The 18,705-nt window shown below is 42.1% G+C and overlaps 2 protein-coding genes across 2 annotated transcripts in view; one reads left to right on the top strand and one right to left on the bottom strand.

The window, feature by feature from the left end:
* LOC108044521 (1-aminocyclopropane-1-carboxylate oxidase) lies at nucleotides 1–8,990 on the top strand. Its single transcript, XM_017123562.2, has 6 exons — nucleotides 1–246; nucleotides 1,400–1,676; nucleotides 6,463–6,578; nucleotides 7,273–8,025; nucleotides 8,345–8,529; nucleotides 8,637–8,990. The coding sequence occupies exons 2-6, from the start codon at nucleotides 1,592–1,594 to the stop codon at nucleotides 8,704–8,706; spliced, it is 1,209 nt and encodes a 402-aa protein (XP_016979051.1). The 5' UTR covers nucleotides 1–246; nucleotides 1,400–1,591; the 3' UTR covers nucleotides 8,707–8,990.
* LOC108044527 (octopamine receptor beta-1R) overlaps nucleotides 8,811–18,705 on the bottom strand; it is a 27,809-nt gene continuing 17,914 nt past the window's right edge. The window contains exons 3-8 of the mRNA XM_017123567.2: nucleotides 16,416–16,613; nucleotides 15,842–16,013; nucleotides 14,751–14,887; nucleotides 14,488–14,670; nucleotides 13,906–14,059; nucleotides 8,811–12,235 (exon numbers count right to left, since the gene is read on the bottom strand). Coding sequence (XP_016979056.1) covers nucleotides 11,969–12,235; nucleotides 13,906–14,059; nucleotides 14,488–14,670; nucleotides 14,751–14,887; nucleotides 15,842–16,013; nucleotides 16,416–16,613 — 1,111 coding nt within the window. The 3' untranslated portion in view covers nucleotides 8,811–11,968. The remainder of the gene's footprint in view (nucleotides 12,236–13,905; nucleotides 14,060–14,487; nucleotides 14,671–14,750; nucleotides 14,888–15,841; nucleotides 16,014–16,415; nucleotides 16,614–18,705) is intronic.

Consider the following 18,705-nt stretch of genomic DNA (forward strand, 5'->3'; position numbering starts at 1 on the left):
CGAGGCGACCGAAATCGCGGATCGCAAATGTTTTGAGACAGACGCCGTTCCTCTCTGCACTAGTTCAGGTGTATCTAGGTTAAATTCGCGAGTGTCTAGTGTGTTACAAAATGATGGAAAGTGTGCAAAAGAAGCATCAGAAAGCGATACGAAAATTGACTAAGTAGATTGTTGGCCAACTGCTCGTCGGGTCGGGTGTTCGATGAAAAGCGAAACCTGTGCGAAAAAAGAAAGCGAGTTTTCACTGTAAGCAAAAGCAAATGCCCATCGGTATAAGTCACAATTTCAGCTGAATGGGCGCTTCGAGTAGTTTTTAGTTGGCATTCGATGGCAGATTGTTTTTGCAGCGAAAGGCGAGGCAAACGCTTACTCATGCCCAGATACCCAGATACCCCTTTGTGACTCTAAACCCCCTCCCTAAAAACCGCATCCATGCAGACTGGCAGACCCAGACTTTGTTCATCCGGCATTTCCTGAAGAAAACCGCTTGGCAACAGCGACGAGATCGCTCAGCTGGTTTATTTAGGGGGTGAAAAGGCGGCAGGAGGGCTCACACCTGAGCCCGAGTGCCGTTAAACGGCCGAACGGGATCTGCCAGATACAAGATACAAGATTCAAAATACAAGGTACATGCCAGAGCAAACTCACACCAGAGTATCTGTATCTGTACCTCATGTGCATATATATATACTCGAATATGTATTTGCCTGAGCCACGTTAATAGCCATCACAAATATTGCAAAAGCAAACCGAGACGTTGCTACCTGTTGACGGCTTTGCATAGTCTCACCTTTCGGCCCAGCTCACCACAAGCTGGAGTACCTACACATTGCCACTGTGAGTACGCAGCTGGCTCAGATGTACCCCCCTCCACCCCCTCCCCCCCGAACGACAAGTGCTAATTTAGTTATCACAATTTTTGATTTGATTAAATTTTATCTAATTGCGACGCACATGCAGGCATTCCACATACTAGACCGCTGGCAATCAGTTGGTTTTCGCAAAATAAAATCGTAAACTGGGTGCGATAAGAGCCACAAGTCGGAACCCCCAAAAAAAAGGGGTCGTTCAGTTCCTCCAAGAAGCGCGCAGCGATTGTTCGATCGCCTCTCGTCCGCCACGCGCCCTTCTAAAATCACCAATCACCCAATCGTTCGTGTTTCGGATCGTATCGGATCGTAAACCCCCAAGAAACCCCCTCCCCCTCTTAACAACCATTTCTGCTGTCAAAGCGTTTGCTCGCTAGCCAAACAAAAACAATAGCCGCTGCAAAAACAAATAGCGAAAATTCAAACAAAAATAAAAACACTCGGATGCGCGATTCGAATGTTTGTTTTTTTTTCCCCCCAATCGGTATAACCAGTCTAATAATCGAATTCTGTGCGTTGCTGCCATTCAGTTTTATTTAGTCGGCCATCGCTGGAAGTGCACTTCGTCTCCGGTTCCCCCCTCCGGTTTCCAGTCCCCCAGTTTGTGATAAAGGTAAGGAGCGAGCACAAGTGCGGCGAGTGTTCGATCGCTCCCCAATCAAAAACCAAAGAACTTTAGACGTCGAAGACCCTCTGGAATACGCAACACACACACATACAAAATGATAAAAACAAAGAGCAGCGACGACAAACTCGACACGCTCCTCTCGCGCAGCGTGGTTCCGATCATCGATCTCGCCCACTGTGGTAAGTAGCCCCCTCCCCCCCCTGTCCATCATACCCCCCATGGCACCACCCCATTAAACCCATTAAACGCGCTGCTGATCGCCACTCGAACTCGTTGCTAGGCCAGCGATTTCAGCCAGCATTCGTGCACGGCGAAAAAATGGCAAAACTTGCCATCAATGGAGGAGTTTTTCCATTAAAAAATAACACTTATCTGTGACATGTCTCGAAAATGTGAAATGGATTGGGGGGAGTTCCTGGTGCGATAAATTCTGTTCTAGTGCTACGTTTTAATTTTGTGCGAAATAAAAATCAAACACCTAAAAAGAATAACTGAAGAGAATAAGTTACTGCTACAATTTTTTGTGGTGTAGTTTATGGTTTTTTATGCTTTTATGTTGTTATTGCCTTAAATCCTAAAGTTTATTATCTAAACTCAGTAAAATCATAAGTTAACATTCCAGAACAGTCACATTTGTGTTTTATCAGAGGAAGTTGTCTTTCAACTTTTTATTGCTTTTTGTTTATGTTGTGTACAAATTCTTTGAATGCAAACTCAGTAAAATTCCCATCGAATGGTGCAAAAAACAAAATAAAAAGTTAAATAAATCCATGATTCATGAATTCACAAAATTATGAGATGCGCCAAAGTCATAAAAATTTTCGACATTTCAAAATTATATATTTAGCAAATTCCACTTTGCCACTTAAATGCTATGACGTTTTTAAAATTGATAATATTAAGATTAGTTGAGTGGTGGGTACAAAAATAAATAATCTATTTAATTTTGTCAAATTTTTTTATGTGCACTTGAAAACTCCGTATTCAGCTGGGTTTAATTAAGTGCACTCGTCATTGAGTCATCGACAGTTCTGTTTGGGTGACTATTCCCAATTGTTCAGGGCTAAAAGGGGCTCCCTCGCTTAATTGCAGTTACTTAATTTTGATCGTGGTTCTTCAACTACGACGTAGTTAATTATAAGTAATTATTGACTTGTGTAACCGACACCTGATCCCAGATTCTCTGTTAAGAATAATGAATAATGCTAAGTTAATGGGAGAAAATATGATCAAGAAACGACGAAGAACCTATACCTTATCGCTTTAAGTCAACTAATTGAAAATAGATAGTTAATCTATGAAGTACTTTTGTGTGTAGAAAGCTGGCAAGTATCACGCTGCTGTTGCCTGTTTTTTTGGTGCGATTTCTTGGTATTATAAATCATCAGCTATTTGTGAGATATTGCTCTCTAAATCAGTTTTTGTTTAGATTTGTATTTGCTCTCAAATGTGACAAAGTCTTGTTTATTTATGGTGAGGAACAAGTTCAAGTGTACTAATCAAAACATATAAATATTTATAAGCATTGGAACCAATGAATATGTATAGCATTCTGAAAGATTACTCTACATGCTTTGTCAGATAAATAGTAGGGTAGTATCTTTGAGATACTTCGGAAAAGGTATACACTTTCCTTGCCACACATTCAGTTTATGTATTTTTGAACTGTGTTTATGTTCTGCCAAGAGTACCAAGAGTTTCTTTGGATAACCTCTTGCATACCTGGAGTTAACATTCGTTCCACCAGATTTAATGGCTTTGTTTGTTCTTCGGCGTTTCTTCTGCCCTTCTTTGGCCACACCAAAATTTTCCATTTGCCTATTTCGGAGCCGTGCCCATTGTGTTAACGTTAACTGGGTCTTTGCCGATACGTGACACACTTACGGTTTCTCCTTCTCCGGTGTAATGCGCCATGGAAAAGCGGCGCATACGCACTGGGCCTGCTTATCTGGCCGCAAGTTTCGCCGAGGGCTCACCCGAGCACAGGTACAGTGGGGCCTGGCCTTGGTGGGAGCACTCTCTTGACCTTCTCGCCCCATCAGAGCCATTGACCCCCAAAGCAGCTAGAAGCAATTAAATCGCTGCCTTGCGGCATTTTATGTCAACGGAACTTCAATTGGATTTTTTTCTTTCCTTTGTTTTGTTTATTTATTTTGTGTTTTTTACTGACTCCGAGGTGGAGAGGTTTTTGAACTATATTGGAAGTCGGACTTGTGGCATTTGTGGAATGTTTTTTTTTTGTTTCTGTGGGCTGGGGAGCCCAATGTCACTGTAGCCAGTGCGGAAACTCAAACAAAGCGCATCAAAATATTTACAATTATTTGAGTTACGAAACCAGATTTTGTTGTGACTGCAATAAGCAGTGATTGCAGCTTTATTTACACACTGCCGCTGACCAGTTTCCCGTGTTTCGGAGTTACCAGTTTGGAGACGGTCACCGCAGTGACGCATCTCGACTTTTTGGGGCTTGGGGATCCACTCCTCGGCGTCATCGGCACACCTCACCTTGTTTTATTCGGAAACAACAAGCGATACTAACTATACTACCGAAATACGAGGGCCCAACGGCAGTGCGAGCATGTTAAGTAGTTGGACTTTTGCCGAGCAACCGATCGAAACCAGCTTAAACCTGTTGATTCTTGGCTCGGCTGACGTGCCTGGCGCTTTGTTTAATGGCCACAATCGCGTTTTGCCTGTTTCTCTGGCAGCCTGTAGAAATTGCCAGCTCGACTTGGGCGGATTTCTCTTGACCCCACAAATTGGTTAATGACACCACCTGAAAGTTCGCATAACTTTGCCATGAATTGAGCTCTCTTGGCAAATCAAATTGACAGCTGGCCAAACTAATTTGCAGCCTTCAACAAATTGATGCTAACTTTTATTCATTGCCCCATAATATTATTCTGGCCAATTACCTCGATGCCGTTGACTTCTGTCCCCGCATATTTCAATGCCATTGAAATCATTTTTCCATTAGCCCGACATCTGCAAACCATTTCCCCCTCATCCTCATGCAATAGCCGCATTTCAGTTTTCTATAAATAAGTTATACTGCACAGCCATATTTCTCCGCGAAAATTCCGCAACTAAATTGGCATGTACATATATACGAGCTCGAATGGGTCTATAAATATTGAATTGAATTAATTCAACCGAGGGATTCAAGTGGCGAATTTGGGATCTATTTGTGGATTATGTTTAAGGGGTTTTCCCGCGCATGAGTAAATGGAAATTCCGATGGCTACAAAAGACTCACACTTAAAACCACATTTTCAATACATTTTGACTTGAACAGCTTTAGACATTTAATTTACATTGTTTTGCAACAACCAGATATCGATTCATAAATTATAATGAAAATACAATTTACAATTAAACATATTAGAGAATTTGTAAACCTTACAGTTCATATTTTTCCAAGTGTACAGAGAGTTCAATTGCCCGTTTCAATTAAATTACAAAAATACAGAATCAAATGGCGTTGAAAACAAACAATAGAAATGCTTAACGCGTGCCCGCAATTTATGTCCGACCATAAATGCATAAAAGCCAATCAATTTGGACGATAAATTAGTACAGCAAGCGCCAATCAAAAAGAAAACACAATAAAACACAAGGAAAACAAATCGAGACGTCGAGAAATTCTGGCAGCGACCGCGGTCGAGATAGATGATCTTCAAGCGACTTGGCCTCCTCTACGGAACCGACCGACCGACTGAATCTACTGACTCAATTAGCTAAATTAGCGACAAGTTAGCACTGACAACTCGGTAGCTGAAAGCTGAAAACTGAAAAATGGCAAATTGAAAAGCGACTCGCATCCCAATTGCCGCCTAATTGAATTGCATGCCAGCAGAAATCAAGAAACCGCACGGAAAACGAGCAAAACAAAAATAAAACTGGACCGCCGCCTAATGAAAACGAAAGGCGATCCGCTGCTGCTGCTGGCATCAATTGGAATCATTCGGTTCGTCCGACTGACCTATCCGCCGCCCCATCATCATTCCGCACATCATCTGGCGGATCTGCCTCCCCGTCGAGCAAATAACAATCGTAATAATACTTCCCGCCTGGCGACAGAGCTCTCTTACCCGGAATGATAAGCAATCGTAATTGTTATTATTTGTGAAATGCTGGAAGCTCTGAAAACCCTTATCAGTCAGCGGGCGCAGTGCGTCACTGGCCGAAACGGGAGCTTAGGGCAGGCAGAAAGGCAAAAAGTGACTTCCAGTAGTGCCTAGGAAACCTATTTATAGATTGCGCATACGCCCGGTGTGACACTGGCGGGGAAGTATATAATTACTTTGCATTCCGCGATTTCATTCATGACTTCTCCTGTCCCTCAATGAGTAAGTGATCACATTGGCGGTCGGTGCAAGGTCTCTAGCAAGGGAAATACCCTGCTCTTCTTCCAGATAAAGCTAGCTATCTGGTTGAAAGTCCAAATGGTTGGTTGGGGCGGGGTGAAACCAGCACTTCCGCTGCGGCTTTTCCGCACATTTTCTACTTAATTTTCCGCTGTGCATTGTCAATGCCGCCATCGTTGCATTGAAATTGATTGCATTTACCTTTATTGCATGGGGGCTATCGCACATTATCGAGCTCGCCTTTTGCCTGCCATTGTGCGATTGTGGCTCATCAGAGATTCCAAGCACCCGATTATCTCAACCAAGTGCTGGACTTAAGGCACGTGTACGTGGGACGCCTCTTAGCCACACTTCTCAATGGGCCCTGACATTCAAATCAACGGCCAAGTGCTCGCGAGCCAGCTATTTATTGCCTTCGGCCATAGAGTGTTCATACAATACGCCATAAACACGACCCATACTTTATGATGGCCAGGTGGAAAACAATTCGAAGAAGCCATAAACGAGCGGCCACAAAACAATTAGCGGTTGAGTGGCAGTTCCGCTGGTTATTCCCACGCCAACTAATCTCTCCCTATCCCGATTGCACTTTTTCCAGGTATCGAGGAGGTGCCGGTCAAGTCGGTGGTCAATCGCGTGGGTCACCAGCTGAAGAAAGCCCTCTCCGAGAAGGGCATGGCCCTGCTGGTCAACCATGGCATATCAGACGAGAAGGTAAGATCACAAAGAAAGTTTAAGCAGTTCAAAAATAGTAAATAAATACCTTTAGATGAGTAAAATCATAAAAGAAGGTTCTTTAAATTCAAATTCAAATATTCAAAGATATATAGCTTACTCTTTATTATGTGGGTAAATTGGTGAAAACCAAACTTGGCCTTAAGAAATAAACATTTATGTTAAGCAAAATAAATTTGCTTAAAGGTTGCAGACAATTGACGTCAAGTTTAATAAATTCCTCTTAAAAATAGCCCCAAAGGAAATTTAAATAAATTTTGACACCGATTACAATAAATTTGTTTTTTTATTCTTGATCTTGAATCGACAAATTCCCCGGGCTATTTAAAATCAAGAACGTCATAAATCGACCAGCAATCTGCAAGTCTTTTCCGAAATCTCAGTATGAAAATATACTATCAGCCTGATAGGAGTTAATAGTATATATTCCCCGGGGAAACATATCGCTATAGAGATAAAAAAAAACACAATTTCAAGGTCCGAGTCAGGGTCAAAGTTTTAATCATCAAATTTCTAAAATGTTTTATTCAAAATCTGAAATAATTCTTAGAACTCAAAACTACAAATAATTGTAAGATAAGAAGTGTTGATCAGAATTCTGGGTATTAAGCAATTTAAATATTTCTGCATTTTAAATGGGATAATCTGACATTTTTTCGTGTTCTTGAAACAGCTAAAGACTGCCTGGGATCACCTGGATGACTTCGTGGACCTGCCACCCGACGTGAGGCAACACTATATTCGAGCGGATGGGGACAAGCACGGCTACGTGAGTCGCGGCCAGCAGAGATTTGATGGCAAGGCGCCGGAACTGCGCCACGCCTTCAACATCAGCACACTGAACGCCCAGAATCTGCCCGAGGAACCGCTGCCAGGATTCGCGGACCACATCAGCACGCTGGCCACGGACTTTAAGGCGCTGGCCAGCTTCATCCTGCAGGCGCTGGCCGTCTCGCTGGACATTCCGCACACGTTCTTCCTCGAAAAGCACTCGCACATGCTGTCTGGCGACCACGACAACATGAGCTCCCTGCGCATGCTCTACTACCCGCCGATCGTGGACGACGAGCCCGGCCAGAACGACGTGATCAAGGGGCGCTGCCAGTACAGCTACCAGCGCTGTCTGTCCAACCAGCCGGACTTCCGGCCGGAGCACAATCCCCGCGACGAGGACGACCTCAACGAGGTGGACGGACCGAACGGCCAGCTGTTCGAGCACAAGCTGGGCAGCGGAGCGGTCATCCAGTGTCCACCCCACGTGGACTACGGCACCTTCACCCTGCTCTCCCAGGACTCGGAGGGCGGGCTGGAGGTGAAGCTGCCCGGCAGCGAAAAGTGGCACCGCGTCGGCCACCTTCCCGGCTCAATTCTCGTCAACGTCGGCGAGATCCTGAATATTTGGACTCAGGAGCGATATCCCGCATTGGTGAGCATCTTAGATTTTAAGTGTAACTTATTCCCCAGCAATAAATTAATAGTGAAATAATTTGAAAGATGTTTGTATATATTCAATATGTTTATATGTATTCAATATGCTTGTATATATTCAATTGGCTTTGCCACTATAATTTATTTAAACAACAAGTTAGTTAAGGAAAAAGTTAGAAAAATGACTTAACCTTTTTAGTCGTTGTCAATACAAAGATTCAAAAGAATCATAAATTTATTTTTAAAGCTGGTGTAACCCCTTTAAAGACTATGCAATTTATGAAAGCCCATCTAATCTATTTGTGTTATTCCCCCAGCAACATCGCGTGGTTATACCAGAACAGGAACACATTCGGGCCCGAGGTCGCCACTCGATAGCGTTCTTTTGCCATCCGGATAACATAACCATGATATCGCCCAACGATCTGCCCAATCCAGATGCCGCCCAGGACAAGGCGTGTCTCAAGCAGCGAAAGAAGTCCTTCAAGGCGGCGAAAGAGAGGTGAATTGGCACTCCATTTTAATCACATTTCCTGTACTCACTCGACCCCCTTTGTTTCTTTTCTTTTTTGGCTTATCGCCGACGATTGGTGGCTATAAATTTCACAGAGTCTACAATGCATATCAGTTAATACAGAAAAAGTTTAGAGATACGTATAGCAATAACAATCACTCATAACGACCATAACCCGTCGAGCCATCCATCGCATCTCTACCTGAACTGGAATGAAGTTCGTCGTGGGAACGGGGGAAAATGGAGAAAATGAAAAGCAGCAACTCATATGATGTTTTGAACCTTTTTATTATTACCTTTACTTTTATTCCATACGATTGTAATTGCTTCATTTCATTAATTTATATGTATCGAGATACTATATACAATACATGCATACACCGTAAACATATCCCTTTGTATAATAAATATATATGTATAATTTAATATAGTTTCCACTGAAAAACGCACATGTTAACATTTACTTAAGTCGAGGGGTTTTCGCCTATGGTTTTATTCTTGTGAAACTTGGAAGGTATCTGAGTACAATTCCGAAATTGACCGACAATCGACCACAAGATCCGTGCTAGCTGTTAGTTGTTTTGTAAATATTTTCCGCAATTTAATTAACATTTCCTCTTGTTTGTCACCTTTATTTGTAATTCATATTTAATGCCATGTGGCCGAGTTACGTATGAACATATGAATTTCGCATTAATTAGTAATCACCTTAATGTGGTCTGATTTTAAAATTCTCTTTTATTTTGTTTCGCTTTTTAATGCATTGATTCCAACTATTCACATGCATAACACATACAATATTCAACAATTATTTGACTACCATTATTTTTAGACACTCAGTTTCTTTTTTTTTGTTACAAAATAAGCTTCAGCTCAGCGTTTCTGTTGGACATTTAATTAAATTTAATTTGGTTTGGCTTCGATTTCTATGAGTGCATTTGAATGAGAATTTGCATTTGAACATTGAGCCTCTCTCAGCTAAATTATCCGTTGTATTTCTTTTTTCGCAACAATCACTGTGAAAAACGTAGAAATCGAAATAAAATGAATCAGTCATAAGATCAAAATACAGTCGCTGGCAGAAATAGTTGCACAAGTCATTGTAATTAAAGAGTCTGTGTGGAATGTGCGAGAATTTTTGACTTATCAAATTATGATTGCATCATGGAATGACTTAGCATACTTTTCCAAGCGACTGTAATCGTCGTGAGCTTTACCTAATTGCCATAATTTAATTATTTACTTTTACGTATACGCCACCTTTTAGTTTGCTTTTATTTAAAGTCACATGCTCCCCATGAGTTGACATGCCAATTTGCGGTTAAACTAAATCGTATATTTGTTAATTATGGCCGTTTTTGTTGTTGGTGCTGCGATCCAGGTGGTTTACGGACACGTGCCACACTTTTACGAGAAAATACCCTTATTTCATGGGGTAAGGGGAAGTAGTCTGAACACTACTTGTTTGAGGTTTTTAATATACAGCTGTGTTGAAAATATTGTAATTATAATATTTGTAATTTATTTTAATTATTCTAGACATCATATATATTATAGCTTGAACACAGCTGTATTCGACTTGATAAGATATATACTCGTGTGTTTCATTTCCTCGATGAACGGATGCAATATTTCAGTGGACCTTCTACCGAAGTGCATTGCACCTGGAAACACTTGTGGCAACAAAGAAATGACTTATGTAAGCAAAAATAAATACTTTAAAGTTATTTTAGTGAAAGGAAAACTGTTTAAAGAGCATTCGCATTTTGTACTCGAGGCTCTTATCGTTCGACGCGTAATTTAGTTAACAATATTTGGCTACATTTGAAATGTTATCAACACTGCTGACTGCCAACTTTTTCGTGGGCGTTCCGCAGTTTAAACAAAGCGCCGTTGCGAGTTAAATAAAGCAAATATTGACAGAAAAGGAGGGGTGTAGTGCCGCCGAAAGAGACGGCCGATGCTCATTTGTCGACGGCGGTGAGCTCTTAAGCCGGCGCTTTAAATAATGACTATGAATCGTAAGTAAAAGTCGGCGTTTTATGCATGTCGTATATATTTTTTGCAACGATTTGATATTTTAGGCAAACAATTCCAGCCAGCTTTCCGCTGAACCACCTTTGATTTATGGGTGCAATGGCGGTGACAAATAGGGCGTGGCAGTTACTGATAATTTCTCTTATTTCTCCTACTAATTCGAGACGAAAGCGAAAGTTAACTAAACAGGCTTGGAGTCTGAAGGTTAAGTTTATTGTGCTCCGTTGAGATTGTCCAGGCAAAGAGTAGCGTTGTGTAGGAATTAGTCACAGAACAGTTCTATGAATGTCGGTTGCATCTATTTGCAGATAGAGGTACATAGCTACAGGTATATTTCGTATATAATATATAGCTCTAGCCCTAACTCGACTACAACAACAGTGTGGGACTTAAAGTCGGGAAACATCAAAGTTGATGGCTAAGTACTGAGGCTAATAGACCCAATGGATATGTTGGTCGTGCTTTAGGCTCTATATATTTAGTTTATACGTTTATGCATTATGACATATATAAATTGATGTTAGTTAAATGAACTACATTATTTTAAGGTTTTAAACGAATTAAATGACCTTTGTCCGTATGTTTGAAGAATTAGGAATTAAAGTTACAAACAAAGTTAAAGAAGATTTACTCAAGTATTTATATTTACAAAACTTATTACAAAATTCAACTTGGCCTTTAACTGAGCTTACAAAAAAAATCAGTCTTTATTCGCTAATCGAATAAAATTAAATCAAAAAGCTTAGAAATCATTTCCAAATTGAAAAAATTTCAACTTTGTTTTAAACTCTCCAGAGATAATCAAATTCAGAGGCGGAAAAAAATCAATTACAAGAATTACTCAATCAAACTATAAACTTACTCTTTTTCTCAGATGAAGTACAAAGCCACTGTCGCACAGTGTAATTGTAGCTTTTATATTTTTCTCTTTTCGAGTATTATTTCAATCAATGCATATCTCATATTTTTGTGGGTTAACATCTAGCATTTTTATATACGTATATCAAACATTCAATTCACATATCTATTTGCTTGCGCACTTATAAACATCTCTTTATGAAATTCCTGACTCGGTGACAGGTAAATATTTAGGTCGAAATATTTCTATTTATATTTCAATTCATTTTGCACGTCAATTTGTTGTTTTATTGAAGGCTTTCTTTAATCTGTGGGATTGTCGTATTGTTGCTCTTGCTGTAGCTATTGTTTGTGGTTAAATTCTTTTTCAGCCCTCTTGAGGAATGTTTTTTGTCGAGTAATCGAGTAATTTATTTGTAAGCTGGCATTCTGGTGTTTTGGAGAACAGTTGAACAGTTGAACAGTCGTCATCTGCAGACATCATCATCATCGTGGGGCACTGGAGCTGAAATCAAGTATACGCCATGCTGGTCTAGTTGGTGTAGAGGGGATGCAGCTGCTGCATCTGGGCATCCGTGGTGGGCGTGACATTGACGGCATACTGGCGGGCACGCATCACGCTCATGTGAATCTCCGACGAGGCCGTGGAGTTGACGCAGTTGGCCAGCTCGGCGGATCCGGATCCGGCGCGCTGGTTGCCATTGGTTCCCCGCCGGCTGGGATTGCCGAACTCCAGGTCCCGGTCATCATCCCGCCCCCTGCCTCGGCGGCAAAAGTAGAAGGCATACGGAAAGAGACTCTGCGGGGACAGAAAACAACACCCGACTATCAGTGGGGACAATAACCTCGCTGGTTTCCCTTAGAGTAGTAACGCTATGTAATTTAATAGAGTTAGCTCGCTACTGTACAGCACTCAAAGGTTAAGCATACGCCGCGTGGTACGGGCGACAATCGACAGGGGGCGTGGTGGGTGGTGGGTGCTTGGTTTTGGGTGGTGGCGGCACATGTCTGTGACAATTTGGTTTCACACAAAAAACAAAAGATAAAGGGAGCAAGGGAAAACAAGAAAAAAATGGAAAAACGTTCACAAAAAAATGCTGAACGAAATGAAAGGCCGCGCATTCGTATAAAAAAAGGGACGACCAAGGACCCTGTGTATTTGTGTGTGTGTGTGTTGATGGTGTGTCAAAGTGTGCAGCATAAAAGGGAGAATTTTTAGAGAAAGAATAACATTTCATCATCAGCATTTACGCTCGTGTGGATCAGGTGTGGGTGTGGGTGTGTGTGTGGGCAAGCATACGCATACATATACAGAGAAGAGGTTCAGTTTTAATTTAAATATTACGTTTTATGCTTTCTGTTTCTTGTTGCATACTTTGGCGCGCTTAGCTTTTGTTGGGCCACAGGCAACGAATCAGCACAGTAAGCGCCAGCTGTGCGTGGAAAGAGAGATGGTAGATGGTACTTATGTGTGTGAAAAGTGGTAAGCAAGATGTTCAAGCGATTAGAAGGCCCGAGCATTCGGCCCACTTCACTCCGCCAACCCAATAGGAAATTGATAGAGAGACAGAGAGCAGGCGCAGGCAGAGCAGTAGAGCAAAGAACGTGCACAGTTTTCAGTTCTTCAGGCAGAGGAAAAGCTATTTTTCTTGCTTAGCAACCAGAAGATGAAGCATTTCAATCAGCTAATATGAACGCTACGCTTTCTACACTTTCCGCCGTTCACACAGCTGCACAGAGAAAAAATCGCTACTATGTACTCTAATTGGCATCTCAGATTTTTCATCACAAAATATCTAAAAATTTAAATACATCTTTATGTTTGGTAGTCATTAAGCATGATATTCTATAAATTAGAGAGATATTTGACTGAAAAATAACTTCTTTTTGACTTGTTTTATATTAAAATTTTAAGATAAATTAACAAATTAAATAAACAAAAAATTATTTGTTTCGCTAAAAACTCATTGCGAATAAGGTTTAATTGGAGATACATCTCCTTTCTTATATTAAAGCTATTTAATGGCTTGATTAAATTAAAAACTAACTTTAACCTATATTTATTTGATGATGTTTGTCTCCTAATTAATTTGATTTAAAAAATTCTTATTCAAATGAACAATTCTGTAGCCGTTCTTTCTCTGTGCACTGTCGACACCAATAGCTACCAAAATAATTGCTAAGCGTGACCCTCTTCTGTTGGACGCTGCTGTTGGCTGGACGGCCGAGTTGCCAGTTGCTGTCGATATGGTTGCCGCTGCTGCTTCTGTGCAGTGGATGTGGGTGTGGACGGCCCTTTCCTTTGCGATTGCAGCAGTTGCCGAAGCCCTGTACTAAGTCTAAGGTGGTGCAGAGAATTCAGTTTTTTTGGATGCCCGAACAAAGCGAAATTGAATAGAATAAAAGTCCCATCAAGATGTCGAAGTCGAAAATAAATGCAAATTACTCGACGGCCAGCCCGCAACTCACCTTGAGGGTCTTCTTGAAGGCGGCCCTGAAGTCGCGATTGAAGTATGCATAAATAATGGGGTTCAGGGCCGAGTTGAAGTAGCCGATCCAAAACAGGATGCCAACGAGGAGGCGCGGAGTGATGCAACTATCGCACAGCGAGGATACAATGTACCTGCCATTCAATTAGAGAGGTGGTAATGGTTAGTTTGAACTTTAAATTAGCGAGTGTGTAGTTATAAATTTACTTAAAGTAGGACAAACTTTTTTATACATATGTAGTATTTAAATATTTGTATGTATTTATCGGCTACACTTAAGAATTTCATTCTTAATATTTATAAAACAATACGATTAGGATAAATTAGCTTTTGTACTAACAGTAACTGTAAGAAGTAGCAGTGTTTATAAATATTTTAATATAGTTCCTCAGCAAATTATATTAAATTAAATTAAATTTTCCAGCAATCATATTTTAAGAGATAAGATTTCAAGCAGCATTTTAAGCCTCATCTCATTTAAACCTCATTAAAACCTTCCCAGCACCGCAACTTCAGAGTATAAGCGAATTTCCGCCTATTTGGCGGCATCAAGTATACGCACCAGAGGAAGAACGGCAGCCAGCAGATGAGGAAGGCGCTCATGATGATGCCCAGGGTGCGGGCGGCCTTCCGCTCCCGCCGCATCGTCGAGATGGTCGACTGCTCCACCTGGATGCTCGGGCGCGGCTTGGGAATTTGGCTAATCTGCAGATGCTTCTCGAGCAGCAGGGCGGCCACCTTGGATCTGGCGTATCGGACACACAAGTAATTAGCGTTAATTGTCGGATGGCAAATGAATGGGCCACTCGAATGGCCGCTGGTTACCTGTAGACGAGGCGCTCCTGCCGGTCGGCCTCCTGGTAAATGCGGTAGTACATCGACAGCATCACGATGCCGGGGATCCAGAAGCTCATCGACGAGCTGACTATGGCGTAAGCCTTGTTCACTTTGAACTCGCATATCTGGGGAAGAGAATTGAAATTGAAATCGCAATCGGAGTTGGAGTGACGGGCAACTCAATTAGCGACTATCAATAAATCAAAATGGACACTGAACAATGCAGCCGGAATGCCAGCGGCGAACCCTAATGGAGCGTAATGCGTTCGCCGGCCAACGTTGCGTATGGGCAATGGCAATGCGATTACTGCAATGCCAAGTGCGGCAATAAAAACTCAATTACTCCGTGCATTACAGCGATGGCATGACAAAAGGCCACCACAAGGCATCTAATCAGATTTACGGCCCTCCGCACTGACAGTTATTAGCATAAACAAGTAAAACTAATTAAAGTCGCCGACGATGAGGCGCTTTCGTATGCAAAGGACCTTCGCAGGCAGGTGGAAACGCCGAAAATTATGCACAGCCTGTGCCGAAGTCGGCTTCGTTGGTGCGCGCACAAAACCGGAATAGAATTACCTACATTTATTTCTACATCAGCATTTTATTGCGGAATGATAACCACAGAGGCGAAGAGGCAACAGCAGCTGCTGACGGGCCAAAAATGGATATGGATCGGGAGAGCTTGGAGCTCCAGGGAGCCGACTGCCGAGTATTTCCAGAGGAAACCAATAAAATGGAGTAATAAATATGCTACCTGTCGGCTGCCAGCCTGAAAGGCGTAAAACTGCTCCAGCCACACACAAACATAAATCAATTTCCGTTGAGGCGGGTCGGGGAAAAGTCAAAGGACGCCCACGTGCCTGATGCCATGCAAAATGCATGCAAAGTCGATACCGTTTCAACTAAATTAGAATTTTCTATTAGTTTGATGTGCAAGGAAATTGAATAAATAATGCAGCCAACGTGGGTGACCGTCCAAACAAATCTGTGTGGGCCGTAGTGGGGGTTCATAGCACAAATGGTTTATTTAATTGTCCAATTAAATGCATTAAAAGCCCGTAGAATGCGATACTCACATGCGGATTCGATTTGAGATACTTATAGTTCTCGGTCGTTGTGTACCATCCTGAGCAGATGGGCAGGAACGAGAGGAGAGCCGGCGACAGCCAGACCATCAGCAGCATGATGAACACGCGCCGCTGCGTCATGATTAGAGGATAGTCCAGCGGCTGGACGATGGCGTAGTATCTGCAGGATAAGAAAACAGGACAATCAGAAACAAATGGCATTAAATACCAATAAAATTAAAAACATAAAACGGCGTATGGAAAATATATTATGACAACAGGAAATTAAAGAAAAATTCCGCTTTTAATGTAGATTAAATAATTAAACAAATTAGAAACAAGCTTAATTTAAAGCAACAATATGGGACAAATATTAAGTTATAATATGGATACGGGGAGAGTACTAGGAAAACCTTTTTATCTCAAAGTAAAAGTAAGAAAAGCCTCAAAGTAAAGTAAGTAAGTACGTAAGATTTCTGATCATAAATATTAAAATTAACGCCACAATTTAAATGTATCGATATGAATCAGTAGTTGATGGAATTTAAATTAAATCGCGATGGCCAACTGAGGCGCAACTCACCTGTCGACGGATATGCAGCAGAGGTGCATGATGCTGGCGGTGGAGAAGTAGACGTCGAAGCTGTTCCACACGTCGCACATCACGGATCCGAACATCCACTTGCCCGAGATCATGACGGAAGCATTAAATGTCATCGCACAGAGGGCCACCAGCATGTCGGCGACGGCCAGCGAGACCACAAAGTAGTTGGTAATGATGCTGCAGGGCGAGTATGGGAGCAAAATCGGGGATAAAACTAAGAGGGAACCCAAGGAAGCAGGAAGCCACTAAGAGATGAGATGGAAGCCTGAGTGCCAGTGAAATCGAGATTGCCAAGTTCTCAAATTAAATTTGTGCATTAAGCTTTCAAGTCACTCACAGCTCACAGCGCTAATCGTTCTCAGGCTTGCTTTCAAAGTTGAGTTGGAAACTTTGGAGCGCACATTGCGCATACGCCGCGTTGACCGCCGTTTAATGTGGCACGGCGCTTCTCTGAGTGGATTTCATTGTTTAATGGGTTAATTAATAATTAGCTTAACGCCACCACAACTTCCAGCAGCGATCATCAACGTTGCGTGGCACCGCAAAATGTTAAGTCAATTATGTGCACGCGGCGTATACGCAATGTGGAGCAGCAAATGCGTTTATCGGCCGTCACGACTGATTTTCAAACAATCAGGCGAACATAACCACATTCCAGAGATTCAACCGCAACGGAAAGGGTGGTAGAGATATAACTTTAAAACCGGAATGTCTGCGGGGACTCGACTTCGTACCGCAACTTCTCAAATGAAACTTTTGCTTTCAGACTAAACGGTTTTATATGAAAGATAAACTTTGGATTGCAAGAACTTTGGCTGTGAACTAAAACCACATCAATCATGGGATTGTATTCGCTACGTTGTTAGGTTATTATATTCTTAAGCAGAACTTTTCTCTAACCTTTAATTTAATGGATCAAAAAAGGTATTTAAAGCTAAGCTTTCCCTTTCTTATTGTCGGCTTTGTTCGGCCTTTATCTATCAAAACTCGTTAACAATCGCTACCCATTTTGTCATATTTCACCAGGACATTGAACCACCGCCCGCAAACCTAATTACGACCACAAACTGAGCCAACCGCAGACGCCATGAAAGGTCGACTATTTGGGGGCAAGCTTAAAGCGAAGCGAAAGTAGAAAGGCAAAGTACCCGCATCAAAGGCAACACGAAAGTGTTATTCGGGCGGTGCCCAAAAGCCGATTACATAGTGGGTGCGTGGGAACGGTTGATGGGTGTCAAGTTTGATTACAATTATGAATTGGCACTTTCGGCCGTCTTCATGGAAAAGTGTCCTGCGATAGCCGCACTTGATCTTCGGCCTCGCTTTAATTTGTCACCCAATTTATCGATTAGGTTACATTTTGAGTGCCATAAGTTATTTAAGTTAAGTGGCTAATCGGATAAGTCGCACAACTTTCAGGGAGATGGCTTATCCAGAGCACCAGAAAAAAAAGCACGAGTCGCCTTGGTCACAGGGATCTAAATCTGGGATGGTGGCAGATGTAACATAGGGCCTAAGTGGGAATACATGTTGTTTCGTAATTAAGTCTAATTTGCCGTGATGATTTAAACTGCGTAGCGAGGCGGAAAAGGTGAAAATGGTGCGGAAAACGCACATGACAATGAGCACAATAATGAAAAAGATGCTGGCACAGGCAGTTGGGAGATAAAAAGGGCAACGTGGCAGCCTGGCATAGACGCAGTCAGGGTCAGGCCCAAATTGCCTGTCCCTGGCAGGCTAAATGAGCCCCAGCAACACAGTTTCAGCCGCAAATGTCAGGTGTGCGTTTGTGCCAAGGCAAATGGCAAATTGCGAAAAACGAAAGACGAAAGGCGACAGACGACAGACGAAGGGAATACGGCAATGACAGTGGAAAACATTTTCTCGGGGCTGCTTTAATAGTCTGCGCCTTGACATTGAATGTCCCGGGGTTAGGTTACAGCATTGTCGCCTCGCTCCGAGTGTTTTATGTTGGGTTCTTTAAATGCCAACGCAGTGCTGAGCTTATGAATTTGCGGCTGAAACACGTACGTACTTGGTTGCCAGGATACCTGCCAGGTAGCCTGGCAAATCCCTCAACCGCCCACGTGTCCATACATATATATCTCATGTGAAGGCGGCGCTCAATTCATAAATTTGACAAATTATATGGCCGCCCATAAAGTAAATGGCAATGACGCCCCCTAAGTAGGCAACAATATTTTTATGCTCGCCCCTTATTAACATTTCTAATGTAATTACCCACGTATCTAGCATTTAACTTGGCCAC

Source organism: Drosophila rhopaloa, unplaced genomic scaffold (assembly GCF_018152115.1).
Source record: "Drosophila rhopaloa isolate 14029-0021.01 unplaced genomic scaffold, ASM1815211v1 contig_167, whole genome shotgun sequence".
In the NCBI taxonomy this organism is placed as follows: domain Eukaryota; kingdom Metazoa; phylum Arthropoda; class Insecta; order Diptera; family Drosophilidae; genus Drosophila; species Drosophila rhopaloa.